The 26,483-nt window shown below is 53.8% G+C and overlaps 4 protein-coding genes across 33 annotated transcripts in view; 3 read left to right on the forward strand and 1 right to left on the reverse strand.

Annotated features, from left to right (window-relative positions):
- R3HDM2 (R3H domain containing 2) overlaps positions 1 to 4,088 on the forward strand; it is a 177,843-nt gene extending 173,755 nt beyond the window's left edge. For all 23 annotated transcript variants that reach the window (XM_023557962.2, XM_023557944.2, XM_064284006.1 and 20 more), the window contains 4 exons: positions 313 to 460; positions 1,644 to 1,741; positions 2,114 to 2,198; positions 3,073 to 4,088. In XM_023557962.2, the coding sequence (XP_023413730.1) occupies positions 313 to 460; positions 1,644 to 1,741; positions 2,114 to 2,198; positions 3,073 to 3,413 (672 nt within the window). In that variant the 3' untranslated portion in view covers positions 3,414 to 4,088. The remainder of the gene's footprint in view (positions 1 to 312; positions 461 to 1,643; positions 1,742 to 2,113; positions 2,199 to 3,072) is intronic.
- Positions 4,089 to 4,322: 234 nt separating this feature from the next.
- On the forward strand, positions 4,323 to 13,585 carry STAC3 (SH3 and cysteine rich domain 3). Of its 7 annotated transcripts, XM_003405147.4 has the most exons (12): positions 4,323 to 6,370; positions 7,083 to 7,149; positions 7,394 to 7,661; positions 7,912 to 8,009; positions 8,216 to 8,288; positions 9,313 to 9,410; positions 10,879 to 10,945; positions 11,130 to 11,179; positions 11,462 to 11,547; positions 11,725 to 11,776; positions 11,867 to 12,004; positions 12,165 to 13,584. In XM_003405147.4, coding segments are annotated over exons 1-12 (1,098 nt in total). In that variant the 5' UTR covers positions 4,323 to 6,368; the 3' UTR covers positions 12,264 to 13,584. The 7 variants fall into 7 exon arrangements, 6 of the variants coding, with proteins under 6 accessions (XP_003405195.2, XP_023413748.2, XP_023413754.2 ...); XR_010321825.1 differs by lacking the exon at positions 11,462 to 11,547 and having other exon boundaries at positions 11,130 to 11,228; positions 12,165 to 12,279; XM_023557980.2 differs by having other exon boundaries at positions 11,867 to 13,583.
- Positions 13,586 to 17,828: 4,243 nt separating this feature from the next.
- NDUFA4L2 (NDUFA4 mitochondrial complex associated like 2) lies at positions 17,829 to 21,473 on the forward strand. Its single transcript, XM_003405146.3, has 4 exons — positions 17,829 to 19,030; positions 19,397 to 19,485; positions 20,326 to 20,386; positions 20,516 to 21,473. The coding sequence occupies exons 1-4, from the start codon at positions 18,974 to 18,976 to the stop codon at positions 20,570 to 20,572; spliced, it is 264 nt and encodes an 87-aa protein (XP_003405194.1). The 5' UTR covers positions 17,829 to 18,973; the 3' UTR covers positions 20,573 to 21,473.
- Positions 21,387 to 26,479, reverse strand: SHMT2 (serine hydroxymethyltransferase 2). 2 transcript variants are annotated; one of them, XM_003405144.4, is made up of 12 exons: positions 26,307 to 26,432; positions 24,994 to 25,191; positions 24,462 to 24,541; positions 24,079 to 24,279; positions 23,687 to 23,768; positions 23,409 to 23,531; positions 23,159 to 23,298; positions 22,633 to 22,798; positions 22,363 to 22,462; positions 22,115 to 22,270; positions 21,910 to 22,017; positions 21,387 to 21,793 (listed from the first exon to the last, which is right to left on the reverse strand). In XM_003405144.4, exons 1-12 carry the CDS (start codon positions 26,337 to 26,339, stop codon positions 21,666 to 21,668), a joined length of 1,515 nt encoding a protein of 504 aa, XP_003405192.1. In that variant the 5' UTR covers positions 26,340 to 26,432; the 3' UTR covers positions 21,387 to 21,665. The 2 variants fall into 2 exon arrangements, with proteins under 2 accessions (XP_003405192.1, XP_064140085.1); XM_064284015.1 differs by lacking the exon at positions 24,462 to 24,541 and having other exon boundaries at positions 26,307 to 26,479.
- Positions 26,480 to 26,483: the final 4 nt, after the last annotated feature.

Genomic DNA, 26,483 nt, shown 5'->3' on the forward strand with positions numbered 1-26,483 from the left:
ACATGTCTTTCCCTGGGCACTTTTGCAGGAGAAACACAAGAAATACAAGCATGCATCCTCTTTCAGGAAATCTAAGACCTAAGGTGCCAGATAGGACACACACCTGAAATTGCTCAGAGAATACTTAAAACAGTGTGTGAAAAATTAGGCATTAAAATAATACAAGTTGTTTGTCAAGGAACTAAGGGGGCAGTTTGAAGGAGCAGTCTCACTTCACCAGATAGATTTATTTCCTGAGGGATGTGAGTTTTAAGCTAAGCCATAGAGGCTAATACTTGGTGTTTATGTGACATGCACTCTTCTCTTCCACAGGCCACCACACAGATGAGCAGCAGCCCTGTCACATCTCCTACCCAGTCCCCAGCACCCTCTCCTGTCACCAGCCTCAGCAGCGTCTGCACAGGACTCAGTCCCCTGCCTGTCCTTACACAGTTCCCCCGGCCCGGGGGTGCAGCACAGGGTAAGGGGTTAGATTAGGGCTAACTGCTGTAGAATTCACCCTTCACATCCCACTCCTAAGTGGGGAGAACTGGAGGGTAGTAAGAGGCAGGGAATCAGTGTGGCTGGTCCAATTCTGGGAGCTAACTTTTCCTTTCTATTCAGGAAACTTCAGGAAATTAACATTCCTATTCAGACTAAGGACACCCACCGTTCTCTAGTGCTGCTCCTAGTTAACTTACTCCAGGGTATTCACCGTCAAGTAGAGTTGGTGACTATGAGCCAGGGAAAAGAAGTTCACGGAACCTTCTTATGAATGAAAAGAGTTTAACCCATCAGTGCTGAGTCTGAGGGCTGGGAAAGTGGAACCAGTATGGTTTTAGAAGACGGAACACTAGATTTGGGTTAAAAGAGATTGAGTTCAGGTTCTAGTTCTGCCACTCACTAATTTTGCAATATTGAGCAAAGTACTTGGAACCAAATCTCAGTTTCCTAATCCATAACATGGGGTTAATTACATATAAATCTTACATGTAATTTTTGGGAATAATCTTACCTGCCTTCTGTCTTGGCTATCACAAGCAATCTAAAAACAAGATGAGAATATGGCTTGAAAACTTAAAAGTGCTTTGAAATGTAATTTTATCAATAATAATAGCTAATGCTTATGGTGCTTAATATGTGCCAGACATTGCTGTAAGTGCTTATATGTATTTGTTTGACCTTCCCAACAACACTAATGAGGGAAAACTGTCCAACATCACATTACCAGTAACAGAGCCAGGATATGAACCTAAGCAGCCTGGCTCCAAGTCTCTGCTGTTTTTCACTATATTTTATTACCTCTCATGTGAGTCAGAAATTTGAGCCCTGGGTTTAGAGGTGGGGAGAATCTAGTTAAGAGATAAAACGTATTTGTAAGGGTCTGTAGGTTTCCTGCCTGATCATTTCCACAGGGCCTTTTGTCTACCATAGGCAGAGGCTTTCTTCAAGGGTAAGGGAACCCAATAGTCCCATTTGTCTGTGAGATCCAAGGGGTTTAGGAAGAGAAACAACTCTTAAATTAGTCACATATACACTGCCATCATAGAAGAGGTAAGAATAGTATGCATTGTTGCTGTCCATCTCCCAAACCCCCTGAAGTCTCATAAAATTTATACCGTGAAGCTCAAACTCCTAGAAAATCACTTGCTCTTACTCCCCAGGTGATGGGCGCTACTCCCTCCTGGGCCAGCCATTACAGTACAATCTGTCCATCTGCCCTCCCTTGCTCCATGGCCAGTCGACTTACACAGTGCACCAGGTAAGAGTGTCCACCATCCCCTCCCACTCAGCCTTAGGGCCGTCAGACCCACCTTCTCATTTGGACACTATGTCTGAGCCACCTGCCTCAACCAGCTTGGTAGACAAGTGACCCAACAGAGAGAATGGACAAAATGGGAGGGGCTAAAGGGCCTTACCCTACTCCCGTACTCATTCTTGTCACTCATTCCAGTGCCAAGAGGGAAGGGCTCTTTGCTTCCCAGTGGCCCTAACCTGGCCAGTCTGACTGCCTGGTGGGGTGGGGCCATCAGGGCTGGGTGCTGATGACTGCTCAATCTCTCAGGCAGACATGGGGATAGAAGGCAGTCGATGTTGTTTACCTGAAGTGAAAATTATCTTTTGAATGTTGAAGGGACAGAGTGGATTGAAGCATGGAAACCGGGGCAAGAGACAAGCACTCAAATCTGCCTCTACTGACCTGGGGACAGCAGATGTTGGTGAGTGATAGGATGCTGAATCCCCTGAGAAGATGCCCATGCCCATCCCCACCCCACCCCACCCTCAACCCTGCATCAGCAGCCCTGGGCGGGTAGGAAACCCAGCTTAGGATGGGGAGTGGAAATGGGAACCTTTTGTGTTCAAGAACAAGGAGAAGTAAGGTGTCTCAGTTCCCCTTACCAAGTAATCCCAGGTCCTGGGGAACATAGTGGTAAAAATTGAGAAGAACACACCGATGGGGCCACTGAGACTGTAACTAGCCAGGAGTCTTCTGAGAGCAGTCCTGATCCTAATCTAGGACCTCTACTTTTGGTAGCCCTATACCCAATTAAGGAGAAGATTGATAAAGGGTATGGGAGAGTAATTCTCCTCCTACAGGTCTTCCATACTAGGCATATAAGATCTCTCTTTTGGAAGCAGTTTGCTAAACAAGAGAAGGAAGGGAAACTGACTTTCGTAAATGATAAGAAGGAAGAATCTATTTGGGCCAGCCAGAGTAGAAAGGGAACTATGGAACATGTATCAGATTGCCTCATTGACTTTGTTAAAGAACACAAGTAAAAACCACATTTAACTTTCACAGTATCAGTACCCTGTGAGAGAGCTGAAGAAGACCCCAGATCATAAGTCTGGAATTCTGATTCCCAGCCTACATCTCTGGGCTAGGAGAAAAAGTTCATCGTTTTCTCCTGGTGGCACTGATCAGAGTCTAAATGGTGGGGAATTGTGTCGATTTGGGGAAAGGGGAGGAAAGAACTAAGTGGGAAAGGCTGGACTTTTGAGGACATGGTATTCGGATTCGGTGAGCTGAATACTCTCTGCCAGGTGACTAACTTGTGTCTCACAGCTATGTCCTCTCTCCTCCCCTTCCAGTCCTAGGGCGGGTGCTGGAGGTGACAGATCTCCCTGAGGGCATCACCCGTACTGAGGCGGACAAACTCTTCACTCAGCTGGCCATGTCTGGCGCCAAGATCCAGTGGCTCAAGGATGCTCAGGGGCTGCCCAGCGGGGCCGGGGGGGATAACGGTGGGACTGCTGAGAATGGCCGCCACGCGGACCTCGCTGCCTTGTACACCATCGTGGCTGTGTTCCCGAGCCCGCTGGCTGCCCAAAATGCCTCCCTTCGTCTCAACAACTCCGTGAGTCGCTTCAAACTTCGAGTGGCCAAAAAGAACTATGACCTGAGGATCCTGGAGCGAGCCAGCTCCCAGTGAGCGGAGAAGGGGAAGGGACCAGCACAGTAGGGGTGGGGTCAGGGTGGAGGGGGTCGAGGGATTCTGACAGACCATGGACAGAGGCACAAAGTAGGGAAACATGCTAAACTGGAGCCTAAGACTATAGGGACAAAGATGGAAAAAGATACACTGGCACTGGACTCCCCTGCCATGGTCCTTTTTCCTTGGTTGGCTCCTCTCTGCTTCCCTCTCCTTCCCATCCTCTTCTATCATTTTTTTTATCTCTTCTCCCACCATGAAATTAATTTCTTTCATGTTTTTTGGCCAGGTAGAATTAGGAGGATCCCACACTCCCCTGTTCTCCTATTTCCTTAACATCCCAAGCTCCATTTTCTTTTTTGGTCTTTATGAGTATATTTATATGGACAGAATTAAGAAAAACGAAATTGATTTCCCCTTCCTTTCATTCCCCCTATCTTGTCTCCACAAACCCCACAGAGTTAAAACTTGGACCTCCTCCCACTCCCGGAACACTTGTATATTGTTTGTTTGAGGTTCGTGCCGCAGTAACAGACACAGTATTTAATTGCACATACAGATGTTTGCTGGGTATATTCACTGTAAATTTTATTTAATCTGGTTTTTTTGTTTGGGGGTTACTTGAGGGGAGGTTGGTTTGGTTTTTAAATATAAAAAAAATCTTCTGTTACTGGACGTCAGTCCCCGTTTTTCTCTTGCCGTCCTGGTGTGGGTAGGGGTTGGAGGTCCTGGGTAAGTAGAGCCCCACAGCTGTTTGATGTGGGTTCGGGTGGCTGTCCCTAAACATATGCACATATGTCTTCCTAAGACTGTTCCTCCCCCTCCCACCCCCGCCCTTCTCCCTGCCCATGGCTGGGTTTCTAATGGAGCCTTGATTCTGGGCTCTCCCAACTCAACTCCAGACCACCGTGTGTCCTTATTAGTAAAATAAGAGACTTGGACTGACAAGGTGACCTCTGAGTGTCCTTCCTGCCTGTTAATTCTGTAATATCATTTAAGGCCCTCATGGCTGAGCTGGGGCAGGGCAGCAGGGTGTTCGGCCCAGTACTGGCTTCAGATGTTGGCCTCATATCCTGTCCTATCTAATCTTCTGAAAACCCCTTTAGGGATGGAGTACTTGAGTTTTTCTTTAATCCTACGTCTAGAGGATTGGGTCCTACAGAAATGGATGCTTCTTGTAATAAAAGCTGTATCAGCTGAACTTGCAGTGCCAGGATGCTCTGTTATCCAGTTGTGCTCAGCCATCTCTATGCATCTGAAGAAAGAAGAAGAGCAGATGTAATTCCTTCTGCAAGATGGAGCCTTTCCTGTATCTGGGGCTTCTCAGAGTTGGCGCTGTTGTTCCACGGCCAGTCAGGCCAGGGCGATTACAGAGCTTGTAGCCGCAGAACCAGTAGCAGCCACCCACCCCTGAGAGAGAGAAAAAAGAGCAGTGGGTGGAAATGGCAGAGTACATTGCCCTGGAAATCTCTTGGGTAGCAGTATCTCTAGGCAGGCTCCTCTGAAGCTTGTCTGACCCTACCTCCAACCTAATCCTCTATTTCTTACAGATACAAGGGATAATGCAGCACTACATTGCCACCTGTAAATTTTTCTCCTCTGAGGTGGGAGTGTCTCTTCTTCCAGCCATGTCACAGCCCAAAGAATAGGAGAAGGCCACATCCTTGTGAGATACAAATGCTAGCTAACTCATTGGCCCATCAGTTCAGATACTGGGGTATCAGAGGAGGCAAATGGAACCAAGGAGTCAAATTGATTTAGTAGGAAGTGTGAGACATGCCCATTCTACCCCCAGGAGTTTCTCAGGGGAAAGGGGATGTTATTTACAGATGATCAAAACTTCCTGTGTGCAGCTAGAGCCTTCTGTCCACTGTTAACTAGACCATCCCTACCTGGTTGTCAGTCCTGCACTCCCTTAGTGCCCCTCAGATGGAAGTCTTAGCCTGTCTTTTTTAGAGCCCTTAAGGTTCCCTTTGGAACCCTGGTGGCACAGTGGTTAAGAGCTCAGCTGCTAACCAAAAGGCCAAGAGTTCGAATTCACCAGCTGCTCCTTGGAAACCCCGTGAGGCAGTTCTGCTCTGTCTTATAGGGTCGCTGTGAGTCAGAATTAACTCGATGATGATGGGTTTGGTTTGGGTATTTTGGTAAGGTTCCCTGTATCCTGAGGACACAGTTTTAATTACAAAAAAAAAAAGTCTCTGGGTGCAGCTGGAGGGAACAAAGCAGTACTACAGATTCTTCACTCCCTTACAGGATAGAGCAGGGTACCCACCAACTACCTATGAATAAGAAAGCAGTCTAGTCTAGCTGATAGGAGAGCTCTGAGGAGTCAAATGATCTTCTCTTTCCCAGTTCTCAGCCCTTTCCTTCCTAAAGGTTTAGAGTTAGGCTGATGCTTGAGGGTATAAAAAGACAAGGCTAAGAAATTGAAGTCTGTATTTCCTAAAGTAGGCCCTTGAGAAGAATAGAATTGGGGAGGTGTTTGGACCTTGGGAAATGGATTGGAGAATCCTGTCAGTAATTCATCTCGACTTCACCTTCAGTCACCTAAAATCCCCTCAAGTGGGTGTGTAGCATGAACAGAAACAGCCCCTCAATCCCTGAATTTAGCCAGTACTGGCCTGCTCACCATAGACAGTCAGGGAACAGTAGCTCTGGGGGATGGGAGGGGTTAGGGTCCAGCCCTGCCCCAGACCTCCTCGTGTCTAATTTCTCTGTGTCAGCTGTGTTATTCAGCTGTCCACTTTCCTCCAGCCTTGTCATTTCAGCTCTGACACCAAGGAGAGAGGCTAGGAGGTCTACAAATACCGTCTGGGTAGCCGGTGTGAGTACGGAGGGTACTGGGGGGGCTCAGCCCCCAGGGAAGAAGACCGATCCTCCCCCAGCACTACTACCAAGGCCCCAGGGGATCCTTCTTCCATCCCCAAACTGTGGACTGGCTTAGGGAATCCCCAAATGTAAGTTACCTCTTCATCTTCTTTCCATTTCGAGGACTACTCACCCCAGCTTCACCAATCCTTAGTCTGTTCAGCTTCATTTCTCCCCTTGTCTATGAGTAGTTTATGAGGAATTATTATTATTACACTCCAGAACTAGAGCTAGGATTGGAGGGCGGGTGGGGTGAGGTCAACGGAATGGAGTAGTAAGGGAAGGAAAGGCTCATATTACTCTGAAAACTTAAAATAGCTGAGACCTGAGGCAGGCTGGGATAGAACTAGGCAAGAGGCCCCCAGGGCTCAAAAAGGAGATAGGGATAGTGTCCCCAGCCCATTACTCTATGCATGCACTTGAACACACACCTTAAACCTCTTGAAGAGAGGGAACCTGGGAAATCAAGTCACATCTCTCTTGCCCACAGCCTCACAGAAGAAACAAAGTGCCCGTAGAAAAATCCCCAAACCACGCAGCCTTGAACACTGTTAGGGCTGTAAACTTGGGTTGCCTCTCAAGGTAGGAGGATGGGTATTGGTTTCAGTTGAGAAGCTCTTTGGTTTCCCTGGCTTTTCTCTGGACCTCCGTGGCAGTTTTTGTTCATAAACCCTGTGAATTTAACCAAATTTCTCCCAAGGCCTCACCTTCAAGGACCATCCTACTGCAAGGGACAGGAATAAGGGAGAGAAGAATGGCAGTTAGGGATTAGATTTCATAGTGGGGTCCAACCTCTTGCAGGATGACAGAAAAGGAGGTGCTGGAGTCCCCTAAGCCCTCCTTCCCAGCAGAGACTCGGCAAAGAGGGGTGAGTCTGGGCCTCTGACTATTGGGTGTGGGAAACTGGGAAGCCATGACAGCCCTTGAAGAAAAGTGTCTAAATTGATGTCACTTGTATGTGACTTATTGTTAGAATGCCAGCCAGTACCTGCAACCCTCATACCCCCTAATCCTGGGGCATGGGGACTAGAAAATAGCCAATCAGCTTTAGCCTTACCTACTCTAGACAGGGTGACAGTTATTTTAACATTGGATTTCCTTCCCTCCCTCAGCTACAGCGGCTGAAGCAGTTGTTCAGGAAGGGGTCTACAGGGACAAAGGAGATGGAGCCTCCCCTGGAGTCCCAGGCCAATGGGGAGGCAGTGGGAGCTGGGGGTGGGCCCATCTACTACATCTATGAGGAAGAGGAGGAGGAAGAGGAGGAGGAGGAGGAGCCACCCCCAGAACCTCCTAAGCTTGTCAACGATAAGCCTCACAAATTCAAGGATCATTTCTTCAAGAAGCCCAAGTTCTGTGATGTCTGTGCCCGGATGATTGTGCGTGAGTCATGAAGGGAAGTGAAGAGAGAGCGATGTTGAAGGCAGGGGATGGGGGAGAGAGTTTAGGAGATGAGTATTTATATAGCAGACAGGCTGTGCCAGTGTTTGGCTTTAAGAAAATACTATTTAGAGACTGGGAGAGTGTAAGGTCCCAGACAGAAAAGGGACCCCAAGAGCTAGAGTAGCAGCAGTGGTGCAGAAGGAAAGGGAAATCAGGAACCTCACCCAAATGTTCTCCCCCCTCTCCCAAGTCAACAACAAATTTGGGCTTCGCTGTAAAAACTGCAAAACCAACATCCATGAGCATTGCCAGCCCTATGTGGAGATGCAGAGGTGCTTCGGCAAGATCGTGAGTCGGCTTTGGGGGAGAAAGAAGGCGGAAGGGAGGGGACATGTTGCCAGCCAACCCTTGCCAGCCCCTCAAGTCATCCCATTCATTTTCTTACTTTTTCAGCCCATCTCTTACTCTAAGAAGGGGTGAACACACAGTGGGAGAGATGGGACTCTGGGTCCTACTTGGCTATCTCTAATGCTTCCTCCTATCCCATCTTACAGCCACCTGGTTTCCGTCGGGCCTATAGCTCCCCACTGTACAGCAACCAGCAGTACGCTTGTGTCAAAGATCTTTGTAAGTGCCCCATATGGGACCTGAGGGAATGGGCAAGTGTTGAGGTAGTTTCAATACCATCTTTAGCTTTGGAAGCCAAATTCCAAAACAGATTCTATTTCCCATGGTTCTTTCTCAACCTAATATTCTTAGCCATTTTGGATAGAGCCAATATTATTTCCCTTGTTTTATAGCTGAAGATGAGACTTAACTAAGGCAACACACAACTAGCAAGAGGCAGAGCCAAAACTGAAATCTATCTGCTTGATTAAAAATCTGTGCTCTTCATATGCAAAATCATTTCTAAGGAAGAGCAAAGATTCTGGACTGTTCTCATCCTTGTTACAGAGTCATGCCAAATTCAGGGCCAGACCAAAAGCAGTTGGCATCTTGGACAGATTCATAACTTGGCAACCTTTGAAAACTTAATCCTTGATAATTTGTTCAGCACTTATTTGGAGTAGAGGCTGAACTCTGTGAGGACCATGGGTGAAAAAGAAGAACCCATTGGTACTAGCACCCCAGCTTGCATGTGCCACTAAGCAGAGCAAAAGCCAGCTATTAAAGGACCCACTCTCCTTAGGAGAACAGTGATTATTTGAGCATGCCCCAACTTCCAAGCAACTTAAAAATTTGTCAGCCTCTATTATGCTCTGCCTGGAAGGAGTTTTGGTAAAAAAATTTTTTTCCATTACATTTCCAGTGATGTTTTTAGAGACCTGGTGGCACAGCGGTTAAGAGTTTCGGCTGCTAGCCAAAAGGTCCCCAGTTCAAATTCACCAGCCACTCCTTGGAAACCCTATGAGGCAGTTCTATTCTGCCCTGTAGGGTCGCTGTGAGTCAGAATCCACTTGACAGCAATAGGTTTATAGATAGGTGATCCAGGTATTGCCCAGCTAGACTTTCCCTAATCCTCCTCCACTGCCCCATGGGTATCTAGCTACTCAATCCCACCTCCCCCTTGCTTAGGACGTCTCTCTTTCCTCCAAGCCTTTCTTTGCCTCCACAGTAATGTCTTCCTTCTTTCTTCTCCCTTTCCCACTAGCTGCTGCTAATCGAAATGACCCTGTGTTTGAAACCCTTCGCACTGGGGTGATCATGGCAAACAAGGAACGGAAAAAGGGACAGGCAGATAAGAAAAATGTGAGAGCAGTATACCTTCCACACTGAGGTTCTTCACAGAGACCACATGGAGCAGATCATGTCCCACTTCTGGAAAAATAACAGAAGCTATGGGTCCTCTTCCCCTAAAATCGCACATAACAAATTTTTGCATGCAGTTAGTTCATTGTGGGTCTCTTAGGTTATGAACTCCCTTCTGGAATGTTCAGATTAATCACTATAACCACCTGAAAGCTAGGCCTCGGGCCCCTGGCATTACTGGGTGACAGGCAAGAGCTGAGCTTTTAGATTTGAGGATGGGAACTTGCCATGCCAAGTAATCAGAATTCTAGAGCTGTGCAAGGATTTGTGAAGGTAATCTTAGAGATGAAGAAACTGAGGCACAAAACTAGTAGCAAAGGCCAGCCTCATTTCCTTTTGTAATACGGTTACTAGATTGGTAATGCCATAGACTTAGTGCGTGCCAGTTCAGCAAGGACTTTGACAGGGTATATCTTTTTGGACAGCCAGGATAGACTAATGTGGATGGTGGTTAGATGATTTCCTATAACTGATTAAAAGACAATTCTCAAAGGGTCCTGGTCCTTTAGGGAGTGTCCAGCTAGAAGGAGATTTCTGATGCCTTATAGCATGGCTTGGTTGTTGGTCCTCACCTATGGACATTCTTCTCACTGACACAAATATAAGTGGTAAGTCATTAAGTTTGTGGGAACTAGAAAACTGGGAATAATATACTGAATAATATACTCAAAGATCTTATAGACCAGAAGAATGGGCCAAAACTAATAATTTGAAATTTTGTAAGCAGAAATGTACAGATCTGTGTCTTAGATTAAAAAAAAAAAAAAAAAAACAACTGCATAAAAACAGAATTAGAAATCTGGCCTTAAAGTAGTTGATATGGAGGTTGGGGCAGATTAGGGATTTTTGTGGAGTGGACTATGCCTTATTAGGCACTAGCAGTATGATTTGGCTGCTTACAGAAAGGCTAGCAAACTCTTGGGTTCTTTTCTCCTAAGAGAATTATAAAAACTGTGCTGTCAGTTTTTCTCTTACTCTCTTAGACTGTATAGCAAAGGATCTGGACTCTGGATCACAGGAGGTGGTTTGAAGACTCATATCAGCTATCCTCAGATCTATATTGTCCTCAGATCTATATTGCCCTAGGGGTCAAGTAAGGACCAATAACTAAAAGTTACAGGGAGATTGACATAGGCTTAATATAGGAATTGTCCCAAAATTGCATGGGTTGCTTTGTAAGGTAGTGAGCTCCTTGTCATTAGCCACATTCAAGCACAATGTGAGTGACCCACCTTCCAGTTTGTTTTAGAGGAAGCCTCTTCATTAGGCAGGATGTTGAACTAGGTATCTCCTCCAAGGCTCCTTCCAACCCTGAGATCATATTCTGTAGTTTTCTGGCTTGACTGGAGAGCCAGGGCAAGCATGGGTTCCCAAGACCCTATCTCCCTAACTCTGGTGCTCCCTGCAGCCTCTAGCAGCCATGATGGAGGAGGAGCCAGAGTCTGCCAGATCAGAGGAAGGAAAACCACAGGCTGGTGAGTGTCACCCACTTCTATCCATAGAAGTGGAGTAGGGTCAGGGGCTCAGCTGTGGCATGGGATGGAGGGGCAAAAGGCAGGCCAGTCATGGAAATGAAAGAAAGCCCTTCATTAGAAGGGTAAGAGAATGAGGGCAGCCCTCTAAAAGCTAGAAACAATTTCTTGGTGTTTTCCATCCCAGGAAACCCTGAAGGGGATAAGAAGGCTGAGAAGAAGACACCTGATGAGAAAGTGAGAATCCTTCCTCCCTGCAAGGACCCCAGTCCTCTCCCCTACCCAGGTCTGACACTACTCAGAGCCTCAGCAGAAGCTCACACTTAAATCTCTAGGGTTCCCGTCACTCTTGACCTGTCCTTTCAACCACACAGACACACAGGATATAACTCCTCTCAGTTCAGGGACCTGGAAGAGAATTGGAATGTAATGTGTCTAGAGAATGCCCCTGCCTTGGCCTCCCACCCTCCAGTGTAGGGTAGAGGCACGCTGAAACTCATCATCCCCTCTCACTCCTAGCACAAGCAGCCTGGTTTCCAGCAGTCTCACTATTTTGTGGCTCTCTATCGGTTCAAAGCCCTGGAGAAGGATGATCTGGATTTCCCGTGAGAGGCTTTGAGAGGAGGGGGGTACTGGAAAGTGGACAGGGGAGAGGGAAGGGCTGGGGTCCTTATGGAAAAGGGAAAGGGAGCTCAGGGCTTGGAGCCTGTTGGGGCTGGAGGAGCTGGGATCCGGAATGTGAGTGAGGCCCTCAATCTCAGGCCCCTCCCTTCCTCTCCCAGGCCTGGAGAGAAGATCACAGTCATTGATGACTCCAATGAGGAGTGGTGGCGGGTAAGAAATGGCTGGGGCCAGAGAAGGACATGAGTTGCGTACTTAGAACCTATTACTTGAGAAATTGATTCTCCCTACCATCTCCCCTAGGGGAAAATCGGGGAGAAGGTCGGATTTTTCCCTCCAAACTTCATCATTCGGGTCCGTGCTGGAGAGCGGGTACACCGTGTAACGAGATCCTTTGTGGGGAACCGCGAGATAGGGCAGATCACTCTCAAGAAGGACCAGGTATATCTCTGGTGCCTCAACCCATCCGCAGACCTGAATTGCTCCACACTCCTTGGAGATCTTAACCCATTAATGAGACTAAGATGGGCCTCCAGACCCCTGTACTACCCTACTCTCCTACTTTTTCCCCTTGATTCTTCTACTCCCTTTAATCCCCCAGATCGTGGTGCAGAAAGGAGACGAAGCTGGTGGCTACGTCAAGGTCTACACAGGCCGCAAGGTGGGGCTGTTCCCCACCGACTTCCTGGAGGAGATTTAGGGGTGCAGGCGCCTGCAGGCGAGAGATCCTCATTCCCCTTTCTGGGCGGGTCCAGTGGAGGTTGAGGAGAAAAGGGGTGAAGGCAGCTGGACTGCTGGACAGAGGAGAGGGGTGGGAAGGCCCGCCAGAGCATGACGGGGCTTCTGGGAAGGAATTGGCTCCCGCTCCCCTGGAACCTGGTACCCAGAGCAGCTGCACCTGCTACCCGCATCCGCACCCCCTCGGGCCCAGCCTGTGAAAGCTGGAAAAAGAAGGACGCGTCTCCTCTCAGAGGCGCAGGGAGGGGGAGGGGGGGCTGAGAGGTGATCTGTCGGTGTTGTGCATTTATTAAAGTTTTGACAAAAGTTGGAAAAGTTTAATCTTTAACGGGGGGCTGAGGGGGGACGAATGGGCCTGCGGAGGGGTGGCGAATCCTCTCCAACAGTCCCACCGCACTACTATCGGATAACCCGAGATCCACCTGGGCTGAGGCTAGTGGGAGGTGAGGAGACCAATGCATCCGCCTGGTGTGGCCTCTTGTCAAAAAAAAAAAGGCAGCGGGACTGGCGTTACCACCCCCGCGCCCCCGCGGCTGGGAGCAGCATCCCGTAGCCGAGTTGTGATGCAGCGGCAGACGCCACTTGCATTTCGGAACCTGGCTCAGCGCCGATCTGGGCCGCCAGGGGGCGATACAAGATCTCGGTTGGAGAGCAGGGGACCTGGGGGAGAGAACCAGAGACACCAAGCCCGAGACCTTAGGCCTAGGAGGGGCTGGGGTGCGTGCCGTCTCCATGACAACACTTCCACAAGTCCTCTGGGAACCTGGGGAGCAAGGCCGAGGGGGCTAACCTCTGCCGCACGGCCCCTGCCGCAGCCCCTTCCGACAGGTATGGAGTGAGAGGGCGCAGAGTAGACAGCTCCCCAGCCCTCTCCGAGACCCCCTGCGGAGCGCCGTATGCAAATGTTATTTGCATATGCAAATATGTAAATGTTCCGGCCTGGTCAGGGCGGCAGGTGGCAGGGAGCGAGAAGGTGTGGGGAAGGGAGCAGGAGACGAGGAGTTTGGGGACCTGGGAGTGGACCAGTGAGAGGCAGCCTGGGGTGGTCGCTGAAGTGGGGCAGGCGGAAAGTCCTGAGCTTGATGGCGGTGGGGGAGGGTCGGCGTGGCCAGCCGGGAGCTCCTCTTCTGCCGGTTGTCTGCCAGGCCTGAGGTTGGCACCGCCTAGCAAGGTTGGCAGCAGGAGCCCGGGCACCATCTGCTGCTAGCGGGGGGAGGGCAGAGAGGCTCAGCTGGGCTGGGAAGAAGGGGGCCTGGGACGGACGCACCCCCTTTTCTTCTAGAAGGCTGAGGTGTGGAGCGGGGAAGGAAACACAGATGACTAGCTGCAGAACTGGGTTCGGTCTCCCGATCCCATTGCCCTTGACTGTCCCGGACTTCTGGGGGGGGGGGGCGGGGATCATAAAGGAAGACTCAGGTAACCTACCGTTAATCACGCTTGGGCTGGAATAGGAGCAGATCACAGCCCCCCCCCCCCGCAAACCACGCACAAATCAGGCCCCTTGCTCCCACCCCACCTCGGGGTCCGCGTACCACGAAAATAGGGGAGACAGAGAGGGCTCCGATCACCCTTCATCTAGAAATCTGAGGGACTCAAAATCGGGGCCCCCCAGATTCTCGAGAAGGCCCCCCACAATGCTGAAGCAAAACCAATTTACTGGCTCATTGGGCGGCAGTGCTGGTAGGGGGTGCCAGACAAGCAGGGAGAGCGGCTGTTTTCCCCTACATTTGGGAGGGGCGCCCCCCTTTTCCCGCCTCGCGGATCCGGCAGCTGTCCCTAATTAGAGCGGCGGTTTAATTGGATTTATCAGCAGTTAATAGGAAATTAAGCAAAGGGCCCGAAGGGGGGGGCGGGAGGAGCGGGGAGGCGGGCTGTGCCGAGCTTAAAGAACGGGTGCTGGGGTGCCAGGGGTGGGTACATGAGGCCCACTGTTGAGATCAAGTCCGATGGTCACGCCCCCTCCCCCTGTACCCGCCCCCCAATTAAGACCTGGTTCGCAGGCGGGAGAGCAAGTCCCAGGAGAGAATGGTGGACTAGACACAGACCCTGTGCGGGGACCCCCAACGCCCTCACTCCCTTGAGCGGCCGCGTGGGTGATGGATGATGCTGTCACATGCGGCAAAGGTCGTAAGTCTGGGCCAAGGAGCAGACTGAATTGAAAACAGACCGGAGGAGGGGTCGGGGTGGCAGAACCCAAGACACAACCTCCCCAATCCCTTGCCACTGCCCGCTTCGTTCTTAGCAAAAGAAGTATCCCTTTAAGTTGGAAAATTGGACAGCGAGCGGCCAAGTGGGAGCCACAGTGTGACCCTCTCTTCAACCCCCGCCATGTGGCCCATGTTGGGAATCCTGGGTGTCTCCCAGTGCAGGTGCAGATGTCCCCCTGTGGCTCCTGCGTTCGCATCCGAACTGCTCCAGGCGGGGCTGCCTGGGTCCGCCGCGATGTGGCGGCCCCAGGCCCGCTTCCGCCGCCCCAAGGGTCGGGAAACGAAGCTCGCAGGCTGTCCCTGCTGACTGGACCAGGCCGAGCCCGAGTCAACTGGAAGCGCGTAGGCCACGGAGTCCACAGCCTCAGGCGCCTTCTGTCACCACGACCTCATTATACATTGCTAGGCTAACGAGGCCTGCTCCCGGGGACCTGGTGACCTCACTGCCACACTCCATTCCTTGCCAAACACAAGCGGCAGCTCCTGCGTATGGGTGGGTTTGAGCCCTAAGCGTGGGTGGGTGGGCGGGAGTCTGCGTCTCTGGCGATTGTGGGTGTCAGTCTATGTATGCCCTTGGTGGTGCTGGCGTGTGTGTGTGCCCCAGGTGTGTGACGCGTGTTCATCTGAGCCCCAGATGTGATATAAGTGTCCTGTCTGTGCGCCTGGGTGTGTGTCTGTGCCACTGTGTCCGTATCTGTCGGGTTTGTCCGTGTCTGGCAAACCCTATGATGATTTCTGTCTATACCCCCGGTGTCTCGGTGTCTGGGTGTGCATATGTGCTGTGGCGTGTCTGTTTGCGCCTCTTTGATCCTGGGTGTGCCCACGTGTGGACATTTCCGTGTATCTCTGTCTGCAGGGTTGCGTGTATGAGAATCAGGAGGCGCCGCTGGTGAGTTTGTGTTGCTCTGGCGTCTCTGCCTGCAGGTGCGTGCCTCGGTGACAGTGCGTGGGCGTGAGCCTGGGTGTGAGCCGCGCGGTGGCGTGTAACCGAATGTCAATGTGACGCGCGCGCGCGCGTGTGTGTGCGCGCGTGTGTGCTTGGGTGCGTCTCCCGCCCCCGCCGCCGCCCCCGCCCCCTTCTCTCCCCATTTCTATTCCTCTCTCCTCTCCCGGCCGGCTCGGCTCCGCCGTCCGCATCATCTCCATCCATTATTGAAGAAACAGCCGCGTCCGCTCCAATCACATCAACACCCCCGCCCCCGCCCTCCTCTCGCCTAGCGGCCCCTCCGGGTGCTGGCGAGTGGGGAAGCCGCGGCGTGTTGGGGCTTCGGGCGGGAACGCGCTCATGACCCTGTGCCCCGAGCCGGCCCAGGCGCAGGGACGCCAGGGTCCCCGGCGGAGAGCGCTTTGCAAAAACAGATGGAACGGGCGTCTTTGTCTCGCTTGCTGGCCCGCCGCACGGCTCCCGGCTCCGCGGCTGTCTGGCTGATGCAATCATGATCATCGCGGAGCTTCGGGACCCAGCGCCCTTAATAACTGAAGAGGGGGGTCAGGGGCCCTGGGGCTCCCGAACAGATGCTGGGCCCTGTATCTTCCCTCCCGGGTGCCTCCTCCCCTCCCCACAGCAACAGCGGAAACACAGAGGCCACGCTGAGGTGACAGGCATGTGGAGGTGACCGGGAGGGGGACCCTAGGAAGTGCCCCAGGCGTCTCCAGGCTGTCCCGTTGGACTGCTGCAGCCTCCAGGGGCAGGAAGCCAGAGAACAGGAATAGAGCTGGGGATGGGGAAGGGGGTAAGAGACAGGTGTTTGTAAAGAGAGATACAGGAGGGTAGAGACAGCTATTCAGGGAAGGAGAGAGACAAAAAAAACAGAGACAGAGAAACAGATGCATACGGACGAAGCCAGGTAGAGAGACCTGCAGAGGAAGAGACAGACAGACATAGCCAGAATTAGAAGGAACAGAGGGACACAGACACACCCAGAGAGACAGGGCCTGAAGAAGAAAGTGGCAGGAAAGAAGGACAGCCAGAGGCGAGGGCGAGCAAGGTCAGAGGGCAGAGGGCTGTCTCTGTCGGGACAGCATTACCCAAGAACCGAGACCGAGCCCCAGAAGTACGAGGCAGCCCAGGCCCGCGAGAGGAAAGATCCTGAAGCTGGGGGCCACCTGCGGAGAGTGAGGCGGACACTTTGGCGTCCCCTCTTCGCCCCCTGCTCTCACCTCTCACCAGAAGATCGTGGGCTGCCAGCCAGACCTGGCGGCGGGAGAGGAAGGAGCGGCGGGCTGGGCTTGAACCCACAAGCCGAGTATAGATTTACCTGCGGGAACCCTGCAGGACACAGAGTCGGCGCTGCCCGGCAGGAGGCGCCCGAGGCCTGTCCCCCGAGGCTTTGGGAGCCTCACGGCCTCCAGGGGGCGCCCGCGGCTACAGCCCCTGCAGGAGCTGGGCCATTTTATATGCCGCGCCTCCCGCGCGCGGATTAGTGTCCTGGTGGGGTGTAACATTCATTAGGCGCCAGATTCCAGTCCCAGAGGTACCCTCGCCGCCTCTGGCCGCGCCTAATCCTCAGCTAACGACTCCTGCCGTCCCTCACCCTGCTCGGCTAGTCAGCTTGGCCTGAAGTCTCTCTAGTGGGAAAGTGCGGGGGTGGGGTGGGATGAGATCTGGAACCCAAGGAGTTCTGAGTCCCTGCCCGCTCCGAAGATCAAGATCCAGAGGCAGGAACCAGAGATGGGAAGGCCTTAGAAGTATGGTCATAGACAGGGGTTGGAGACAGGAACCAGAAATAAGTAACAACAGGTCAAGGAGTCAGGGGGAGGCCGGCGCAAAAGAAAAAATGAAAAAAGGAGCTCGAGAACCAGGCGCAGAGGGCCCAAGGCAGGAGAAACAGTCGTTGCTCTAGAAAGAAGCAGGACGGAGAGTCACCCGAACGCAGAAGAAAGGGCACAGAGGCTCAAGGGAGGGCCAGAGAGCAGAGGAGCGCGGAACTAGGCGTCCCTCCCGGCGTTTCGGAGCCCCAGCTGTGCCTCACAGAGCCAGCTGTGCAGCCCAGCTGTGCAGCTGCTCGAACTCGAGCTCTGGAATTGATATTTAGTCCCAGAGACTGGAGGGTTGCGGGGCACAGGTGACAAGACGCCCCCTCTCTGGTCCGGCCCTGGAGGTGCAGGCACTCTGGGAGGACCAGGCTCCGCGCCGCTGGCGGCTCTGACATCCCGTCAGCCCGCTTCCCCCGCCCCCCACACACATCGCCTTGAGTCTCTGTCTCTTTGTTCTTGCCGTGTCTCCGACACTTTATCTCATTATCCGCCGGAGGGAGGCGGAGAGCCGGGGACCCCGCAGCCTAATTACAGCCGCACTTGTCAGCGCGGGAGGGGGCGGGGGCGGGGAGGGTATCAGCGCCTGGAAGGGGAGAAGGCGACTTCCAGGAAAGGTCCCCTCCCTTCCCGGACCCCCGAGGAGCCCAGCGGCGGGGGCACAGCAGGCAGGGGCAAAGTCGGGGAGCTCGGCAGAATCCGGCGGGATCCAGGGATGGCTAGCGTGGGAGTGGAGAGAGACGGTTAGGGTTCACTCCTGCATCCCCAGGACCCCAATTTCTTAAAGACAGGGGTGGTGAGCCTTCCTACCCTGACAACGTAGCATACATCTGAGTTGGCTGCATCAACAGAGGTAGTCGCTTCGCGGTTCTGTCTAGTTCTCTTTCCTCCTTCAACATCTTTTCTGTCTTTCCTTGACTCTTTATCTCACTCCATTCTCTTCCCCTTCTCCTCACAGCCAGAGGCAGAGGGCAGCCTCCTTGGGTGGCTCCACCTTCACCCCTACTGGAGGTAGGCAGGACAAGCAAGTCTCTGAAGCCCCAAAACCGCAACTGACTTACTCAGACCTGAGCCTGGTTCCGGATTTGCCCTAGGCTCTTCAGGCCTGGACCACTCTTCCAGGACAATCTCTGCCCAGATACAGCATCCAGGATACGAGGGATTGAGGCAGTTTAGTGCAGTCAGTCTGTCTGTCCCACTCTTCCTCTCACTACACTCAAAGTGAAGGACCAGGGCCTCCAGGACCTGCTAGCCCCTGGGTGACTCTAGGAGTGTCAGGGAAGTGCTGCAGCTGCTTCCACAGACCCGGACCCTCCTGATCCCACCTGTGAACACACAAAACACCTGTACTCTGCCAGACAGTCTGTCTCATGGTGTGTCCTTCCCCCACTTTTGAATTGCCTTTAGTTTCTGCATCCTGTGCCTGTGGAGTCTCTCCCTTGGACCCCAAAGTCTCAGGTATGGTGGTGCCCTGGGGGCCAGGGTGCAGACAGCTGAAGGAGAGGCTCCAGAGCAGGAAGCTCTCCTTGCCCCAACTATTCCCCTCCTTGCTTTGGGCCTGGAAGGAAGCACGCTGGGAACGGGTGGAGTGCATCTCCAGAGGCAGGCCCTGCTGGGCTGGGCTGGGCTGACCCCTCCCCAACCGGGGGCGGGACCCCAGGAGGGCCTGAGAGCTAAGCCTCTGGAGAAGACCAGACACTCAAGAGACGATATGGCGGGAACTAGTCTAGGGGGGCGCCTCCGCCGGCAGATCAAGGGAAATCCAGCGGTGAGTTCTGTCCCCAGAGTCCCTGGTTCTAACTTCTGTCTCATCCTCTAAATCCCCCAGTGCCCTGGCTCTAGCTCAGTTTCCCCAACGCTCCTAATCTTTCCCCCGGGTGCCCCCGACCCATCCCTACAATGTACCCAGTGTCCCACAAATCTACTTTGAACAGGCTCACTGTGGGGTGGAGACCATGGGTTTGTGTGGCGGGCGGGTTGGGGGACGTGGTATAGGAGGTTCCTGGTGCCCTGTTTTAGAAAGAAGGAAGCGCCAGTTGGGAGGTGGGGTGCTGGGGCGGAAAGGCTGGTAAAGGGCGATCTGGAACCGCGGGGAGGGGGCTGACCCTGAAAGCGGCCTCCCTCTTTTTTGCAGCTCATCCCGATGATGGGCTTCATCTGCCTGGGCATGGGCAGCGCTGCGCTCTATCTGCTGCGACTCGCCCTGCGCAGCCCCGACGTCTGGTAAAGGCCCGATTGGGCCGCAGCCAGGGGTTCTGGGGTGGGGCAAGATGGGGTGGGAACGCTTGGGCCTCTCGGGGGCGGTTGGAATGAGTGGCCCTTCGCCGGGATCCCCAGGCGGATGCCCAGGCCGCACGCCTCCGACTGTACCGCTCCTCTCAGAGCTGGGGCCAGCTCCCAACCTGGAGACCCCACCTCCCTCCGGCCCAGCCCGCAGCTCACTCCACCGTGGCTCCCAACTGGACCCGCTCCGGGCGGTGGAGCCAGCGCAGCTCCCGGCCCCGTTTCCATGGCGACGTCGCTTTGCCCGCCGCAGGCCTTTGGGTTCCGCTATCTGCCATCTCTGCCCGGGGTGTGGGGGTGTGGCCCTGTGGTGCGCTGCTGGGGGCGCCGTAGGAGCTCGGGGTGGCACTATAGAGGTCGGGGTGGAAGTGTGCGGAGACTTCACGCTGGGCCGAGGCAGAAGGTGGGGTCCTCCAACCAGTGTCAGGCCACCATTCCCCACTGAATTCGAGGGAAATCGCCGAAACCCTAAACCCTCGGGTTCTCTGCCAGATCCCCACGGCCCTGCTCTGCGGTGCTAAGCTAGGGTGGCAGGGGAGTGGGCTGGCGTTCCTGGATCGAATTGCAGTGTTACCTGGTCCAGTGCTGACAACGGTGATAGGCTTCTGTCTGGCTTGTCAGCAACTGCTAACTTGACCCCCTTGTCTGAGAAATGGGCCCTCTACAGTAGGTGATGTGGAAGGAGGAACAGAGACCTCGACTGGGCTTGAGGGTCACTTTAAGCTCCAGAGTCCAGGCTCCTTGAGAGGGGACCCTAATCCTCCCCCTCCCACTTCACAGCTGGGACAGAAAGAACAACCCAGAACCCTGGAATCGCCTGAGTCCCACTGACCAATACAAGGTACTTCCTAGCGGTCCTAGCACTGCACCTTCATAGGTTCATCTCTTGGTCCCAGATTGACCACTCAGTGCCCCGTGCACAGAGAAGCCTACGGCTCCCAGCGCAACTCCCTTTTCCTTCTCTTCCTAGTTCCTCGCAGTTTCCACTGACTATAAGAAACTGAAGAAGGACCGCCCCGATTTCTAAGCCAGGCTGAAATCCTCGCCGGGTACAAACCACAGCCCGCAGACCCACTAATTTCTTCCACTTGCAGCTGCCCTCAGCCCTCCAGAGCACCACTCTGGCCACCCAGTCCAGCTCCGCTTATACAGGCTGGGTTCCCACACAAATGGGAAGCAGCTCCAGCCCTACTTTCCTCCCTGCTCCCAGCAGAGGAAGTGCCTCTGACCCTCTGCTTGAGTCCCACGGTGGGGGGCGGGGAGGAGGGAAGGACTGGCAGGCAGCAGTGGGGTTGACCCAAAGGCCCAAGCCAGCCACTCCCCCACCTCCCATCGGGCCTTGCAGGGTGTAACCTGGGCTACATGTAATGCGTGGCCAATGTGAGGCCGGAGAGAGAGCAGGGGCCTCTGAGTGCCTCTGAGTGCCAAGCTACGTGGCGGATCCCATGTTAGCTAACTCTGGGCACTGGCCAAGGGGTGGCACTGCTCTGACCAGGCTGGGCTCGCCAGGGGCTGCTCAGCCTATGCTAGATGTTGTACCTAGACTTGGGAGGGGCAGCTTGCTCCTACTGGTGCCTAAGCCTGATGGGCTGCCTCCCTCATGGACAGGCACCCCTCCCCCTTGCACCTGGGCCTCCCCCTGCCGCTCCCCACCCCTCCCTCGCTCCGCTTGTCCCCAGAGATCAAACAGAAGCAGCCGTGGGCAAAATACAATTTCATTTAACAAATTGAATTTGCTGCACCTGCTAATCACGTCTGGTGTCAGCTCTGATCAGAGACAAAGAGAGGAGGCTACAGCCCCCGGGGGTCCTGTGGTGGTAGTGGTGGGATAGAAACTCAGGGCGGGTTAGTATTTTATTAGATAAAAATAGGAAGGAAGGTGCTTACCCACACCTTCCTCTGGCTCAGAAGGATAACTAGCGCCTCCCCAAGAAAGAGCAGGGAGTCTATAACACTGAGATAATGGCTGAGAGTTAGGGCAGAAAGTCTTGTTACAAAAAAAGTGTTCTCAGCTATGAATTCTGGGAAGGGGAATATACTTGGCAGATGAGCTTTCCCCTCCACTGGCCAGTAGAGGGGAGGGTAAGTTCCAGTTTGTGGGCCTCATATCCCTGGTGCCTTCAGTGCTCATCAAAACCAGGCATGGGGAAGGCTCTGGCAAACTGCTCTACCCGTTGCCTGAGGTCAGCCAGCTGCTGCCCTGTTTCTGGGTCGCTGAGCAGGAAGGATTTGAAATCCTGGAGCTTGGCTAGAGAGGGGTGAGAAAAAAAGAGGTCAGATTCCAGGGAAGGAAGTTAGGCAGCTGGGGGAGAGGGCTGCTGGGTGAGTGCAAAATGGCTGGCTCAGGGGGTTCTGCCCACTCACCAGTCTTACTCTTCACCTCCAAGCCGATATTGACACCTTCATCTATAAAGTCCACAACTCTCCGAAAGTCATCTTCACGGAACTGTCGAGAGGTCAAGGCTGGGGCTCCTGGGAAGGAGGCAGAGAGGGAGGATTAACAAAGTTCAAGCCTAACCTGGCAGCCACCAGTGTAGGGGCCCTTCCCTCCTCAAGCCCCAAGTCTCACCAAGCCGCAGGCCCCCAGGTGTGATAGCACTTCGGTCTCCAGGACAGGTGTTCTTGTTGGCAGTGATTGATACAAGCTCCAACACCCGCTCAGCCCGAGCTCCATCCAGGCCTTTGGGCCGTAGGTCTACCAGCACCAGGTGGTTGTCAGTGCCACCTAAGGGGGAGGAGTGACAATAATCAGGGAGTGGTGAGTCCTGAGTCGCTGACTGAAGCTAGAGAGGCCCTCAGCAATCCCCCCTGGCTCACCAGACACCAGTGAGTAGCCTCGCTCTAGCAGGGCGTCAGCCATGGCCTGAGCGTTTCTCAGAACCTGCAGGGAGTACTCTCGGAACATGGGGGTGCAAGCCTGGAAATGGAACAGCAGCACCTGTGACCAGGCCTGGACCCAACCCTGCCCTGCCACCCCTGCCCCCCCGACTCCTTCCTTCCACCCGCCCCAACTTCAGTTAAGAACGTGCCAGGGCCTAATCTTCCAGGCTAAAATTTCCCACCCGCCTCAAAAACGCAGCTCCCAACCTGCTTTAGGGCCACAGCTACTGCAGCAATGGCATGGTTATGGGGGCCGCCCTGAAGTGACGGGAACACGGCAAAGTTGATTCGGTCTTCAAATGTGTAAGGGATCTCACGGCCAGATTTGGGGTCCACAGCCTGAACCCCTTTCCGGTAGAAGATGAGTCCTGACCTGTGTGGGAGGTAGGTGGTCAGAATCTAAACTGAAATAAAGGGCAAGGGATAGAGAAAGCAGAGGAAGCTGGATGGCCTGGACCCCCTGAGGGCTCTTAAGAGTCCCCCTCAGTTATGTTCTGTGTGCTGGGTTCCAGTGATGGGTAGGGGGAGGGAGGTTCAGCCCATCAATCCCATCCCCAAGTCCCCTGCCAGGGAATGGCCACCATGGGCCAAGGAAAATTGTCACAGGACTCAGTAGAGGCCTTTAGGGCTGCAGGTGTGAATGGATTCCTCTCAGATCCGGCCCAGCAATGTCCCAGAGGGAGAAGGGCAAGAAAGCAGGGAAATGCAAGGCTTGATCTCAGAGGAGTCTGACCTGGCCCCTCGAAGGGTCTTGTGAGTGGTGGTGGTGACAATATCTGCATACTCGAAAGGTGAGGGGATCACCTTGGCAGCCACCAGGCCGCTGATGTGGGCCATATCTGCCAGTAGGTGTGCTTTGACCTCATCACACACCTGGGGCAGGTAGAGACAAGTCTGAGCCTGGGCATTGCCTTGACAGGCCTATCCGAGGCTCCTCCTCCTCCAAAATCTCCCTCCACCCTGGAGAGGCGCCCTCCACCAACCTCTTTCATTCGGGCATAGTCAATGAGGCGAGCATAGGCACTGGTACCAGCAATAATAAGCCGTGGTCGGAAGAGCCGGGCAGTCAGTGCCAACTGGTCATAGTCAATGAGGCCAGTTTTGGGCTGAACAGACAGATATGCAGATAAAACTATAAGGAGGGTGAAAACTCACTCTTCCTCTTGACCCCGAGGGATGCCCAGGCACCAGCCCCTCACCTTCCCCAGAAGAGGGCCACCAGGGCCTAAGCAGCCCCCTCCCCACGTTCTACAGCACTCACATTCAGCTTATAGGGCATGGACTCAAAGAAAATGGATGTAGCTGAGATCCGCTTGACATCGGACATGTAGCCATGGGTGAGACTGGGAAAGGGGAGAAAGTAAGGAGGCCTCAGAGTTGAATAGCCCTCAGACTTAACCACTTCCTTCCGCCAAGCTCCAAAGACCCCATCCCCTATTCCTCCCAGCATGCACCTCCCCCTGCCCCAATTGCTCTGCCCACTCTGCAGTGGGCACTGATGTTACTGGGGTTTGATCTTCCTCATCCACTGTAATCTGCAGGACGGAAGCAACCTGCTCCATCTGCACGGCACACAGTGGGTTTTCAATAAATTACTCCTCTCCCACACCAGTACTACATGCTAAGCCCATCACCCACCCCAAACACACTCACTGGCCCCCATCAGGCAGGTCCAGCCCCATGATTCGGTCATGGGGCTGCAGAAGGGCTGTGTAGGCGGCCAGATTGGCTGGAGACCCCGAATAGGGCTGAACATTGACTCCCCACTGTGCAGGATCCAGATCAAAGGCCTCCAAAGCCCGGCGCTGACACAGCAGCTCGATCTCATCCACTACTTCTGCTCCTCCGTAATATCTGCCATGGGAGGGGGACACATAAGGGCACAGAGAAAAGGTTCCACCATGCCCCTTGATCAAGGGCAAAGGGCTGAGAAGGCCACTTCTCTATACACACTGGAAGGGTACAGGTAGGTTTCCCAAGGAGCTGGGAGCACCATCCCTGATGTGGCCCTCCAGCCCTTTGGTGCCTGCCCTCACCTCTTGCCAGGATAACCCTCCGAGTACTTGTTGTTCAGACAGGACCCCAGGGCCTCCAGCGCAGCTCGGCTGCAGAAGTTCTGGGGTAGGTGGGGGGGGGGTTCAGTGTCAGCGTTCCTGTTCGGAAGGTACGCAGCCCCTTTCCCCGGACCCCGAGACCCCTTCCCTGTCAGAGCCCCAAGCTGCAGGGGAAAGTTGAACTCCACAGAATGTTCTCTTCGCTCAGAGTTCCTTCCCAGGCCTGAGGCAGGGTCAGAGGCAGCATCCTCAGAAACCCAGTTGCTGTGATGAGTGTGTCTCTAGCAAGGCCACAGGTTCATCTGAACCTATGCTTCCCCGCCCTTCTTTCCGGAAGGCTCTAGAACCCCCCTAATTCCCCCACCCATAGCCTGAACTGGCCTTGCCTTTGCTTCAGGCGAGAGCAAGGAGAGGGAGAGATAAGGCCTTGAATCTCAAAGGGAGGCCTGGAGAAATATCAGTACCTCCTGCCACCTAGGGTGGCCTGTCCCCTGCCACTTCCCCCAGGCCTCACCTCTGAGGCAATGAGCTCCAGGCCACGACACTGCCTGTCCTTCTCCCTCTGCAGCAGCTTCCACATCTCAGGGTCACTGTCGGACAGGCTCTCTTGGCCTGTCCAGCCCCGGGCTGCTTCCCCAGACTGGGTCTGGGCTGTCTTGCTGTATTGGGCCTGTATGGCCATCCTGACCAGCTGACTGCATCTCTGTAGAGGCTGGGGGCAAAACAAGCCAGAATCAAATTAAAAAAAAACAAACAAAACAAAACCCAGTGCCATTCTGACTCATGGCAACCCTGTAGGTCAGAGTAGAACTGCCCTAGAGGGTTTCCAAGGAGCAGCTGGTGGATTCAAATTGGCAACCTTTTGGTTAGCAGCAGGGCTCTTAACTGTTGTGCCACCAGGGTCCTGGATCAGACCAAAAGATCCAGAATTGTCTACAAATTACCCTCAGCCACACCTATGGGCCCCTCTGGCTCCAAACTCAGCAGCCAGTTGTCTAGTCCGCCTGCTCCAGTTCTCACCACACCCACCTCCACTTTCAAAAGCCAGTTCTAAAGCCAAGGTTGTGATCAATGTCCAGGGGGTGGTTCCGATTCGGTTCAGTTACCTCATCTCAGAACCTCACCCGACAAGCCACTCAGCAAAGCCATTGGGCAAAGTCCTCAAGAAGCCTATGTCGCTGGAGCTCACTAGAGGGCCACGGAGATTCCAGAGTAAAAGGGGGCTTCCTGTAGGGCCACCATAAACTGATACCCCAGTCAGGTGGGAGGAGGAGAGTGGGCAGGGTTAAAGCCACAGGCTGTACAGCCAATTTCCAGAGCAATGGAGGTGGGAGAATAGGCCTTTAGCAGTCCCTGGGGGGAAAGGTGTGTGTGGGGGGGTGTCTGTCCCCTGTTCCCCATCCTGTCTCCCCAGTGCCCACACAGCTGCGGGCTCCCTGGTGCAAACACGAGGGCGAGATTGCATCATCTGCACAGCTTAGAGCTGGCAGGAAAGGCTTCGCTTTCGATTCCTGGTCTGGTTCCCCTTTCCCTCACCCCAACAAGTTCTACGGGGCATCTGGAATGGTCCTCTCCACTAATGCTACATGTAAAGGGCGCCACGACACCCTCGGCGTCTGGACGCGGGAATGGGGAGCAGAAATCCCAGCTCACCCCGCACGCGCCCTAGGGTCTCAAGGAGTCCCTAGTTTCTCCTCTGCTCCCCGAGGCCCCAGAACATGTACGTAGCAAAGCCGAGGCAACCCCCGATTTTGTGAATGAGAACTGGGATAGGAGGGGGGCTTCCTTTACACTCGTCACCCTGTCTCCAGAGCCCCGAAGTCTTACCCGGGCAGCCCAGAGGAAAGAGAAAGGCACCATCGCAGCCGGAGATTGCGGTAGGTGCAGCCACCAACTCCAGCCTGGAGCAGCAGAATGGGTGTGGAAAACCGATCAGAGAGCGCGTGCGCGAGACGCGACCGGCCCAAGGGGAGGAACCTACGCATGCGTGAGGTGGCCCCTCAT

This window comes from Loxodonta africana, chromosome 4 (assembly GCF_030014295.1).
Source record: "Loxodonta africana isolate mLoxAfr1 chromosome 4, mLoxAfr1.hap2, whole genome shotgun sequence".
NCBI lineage: Eukaryota > Metazoa > Chordata > Mammalia > Proboscidea > Elephantidae > Loxodonta > Loxodonta africana.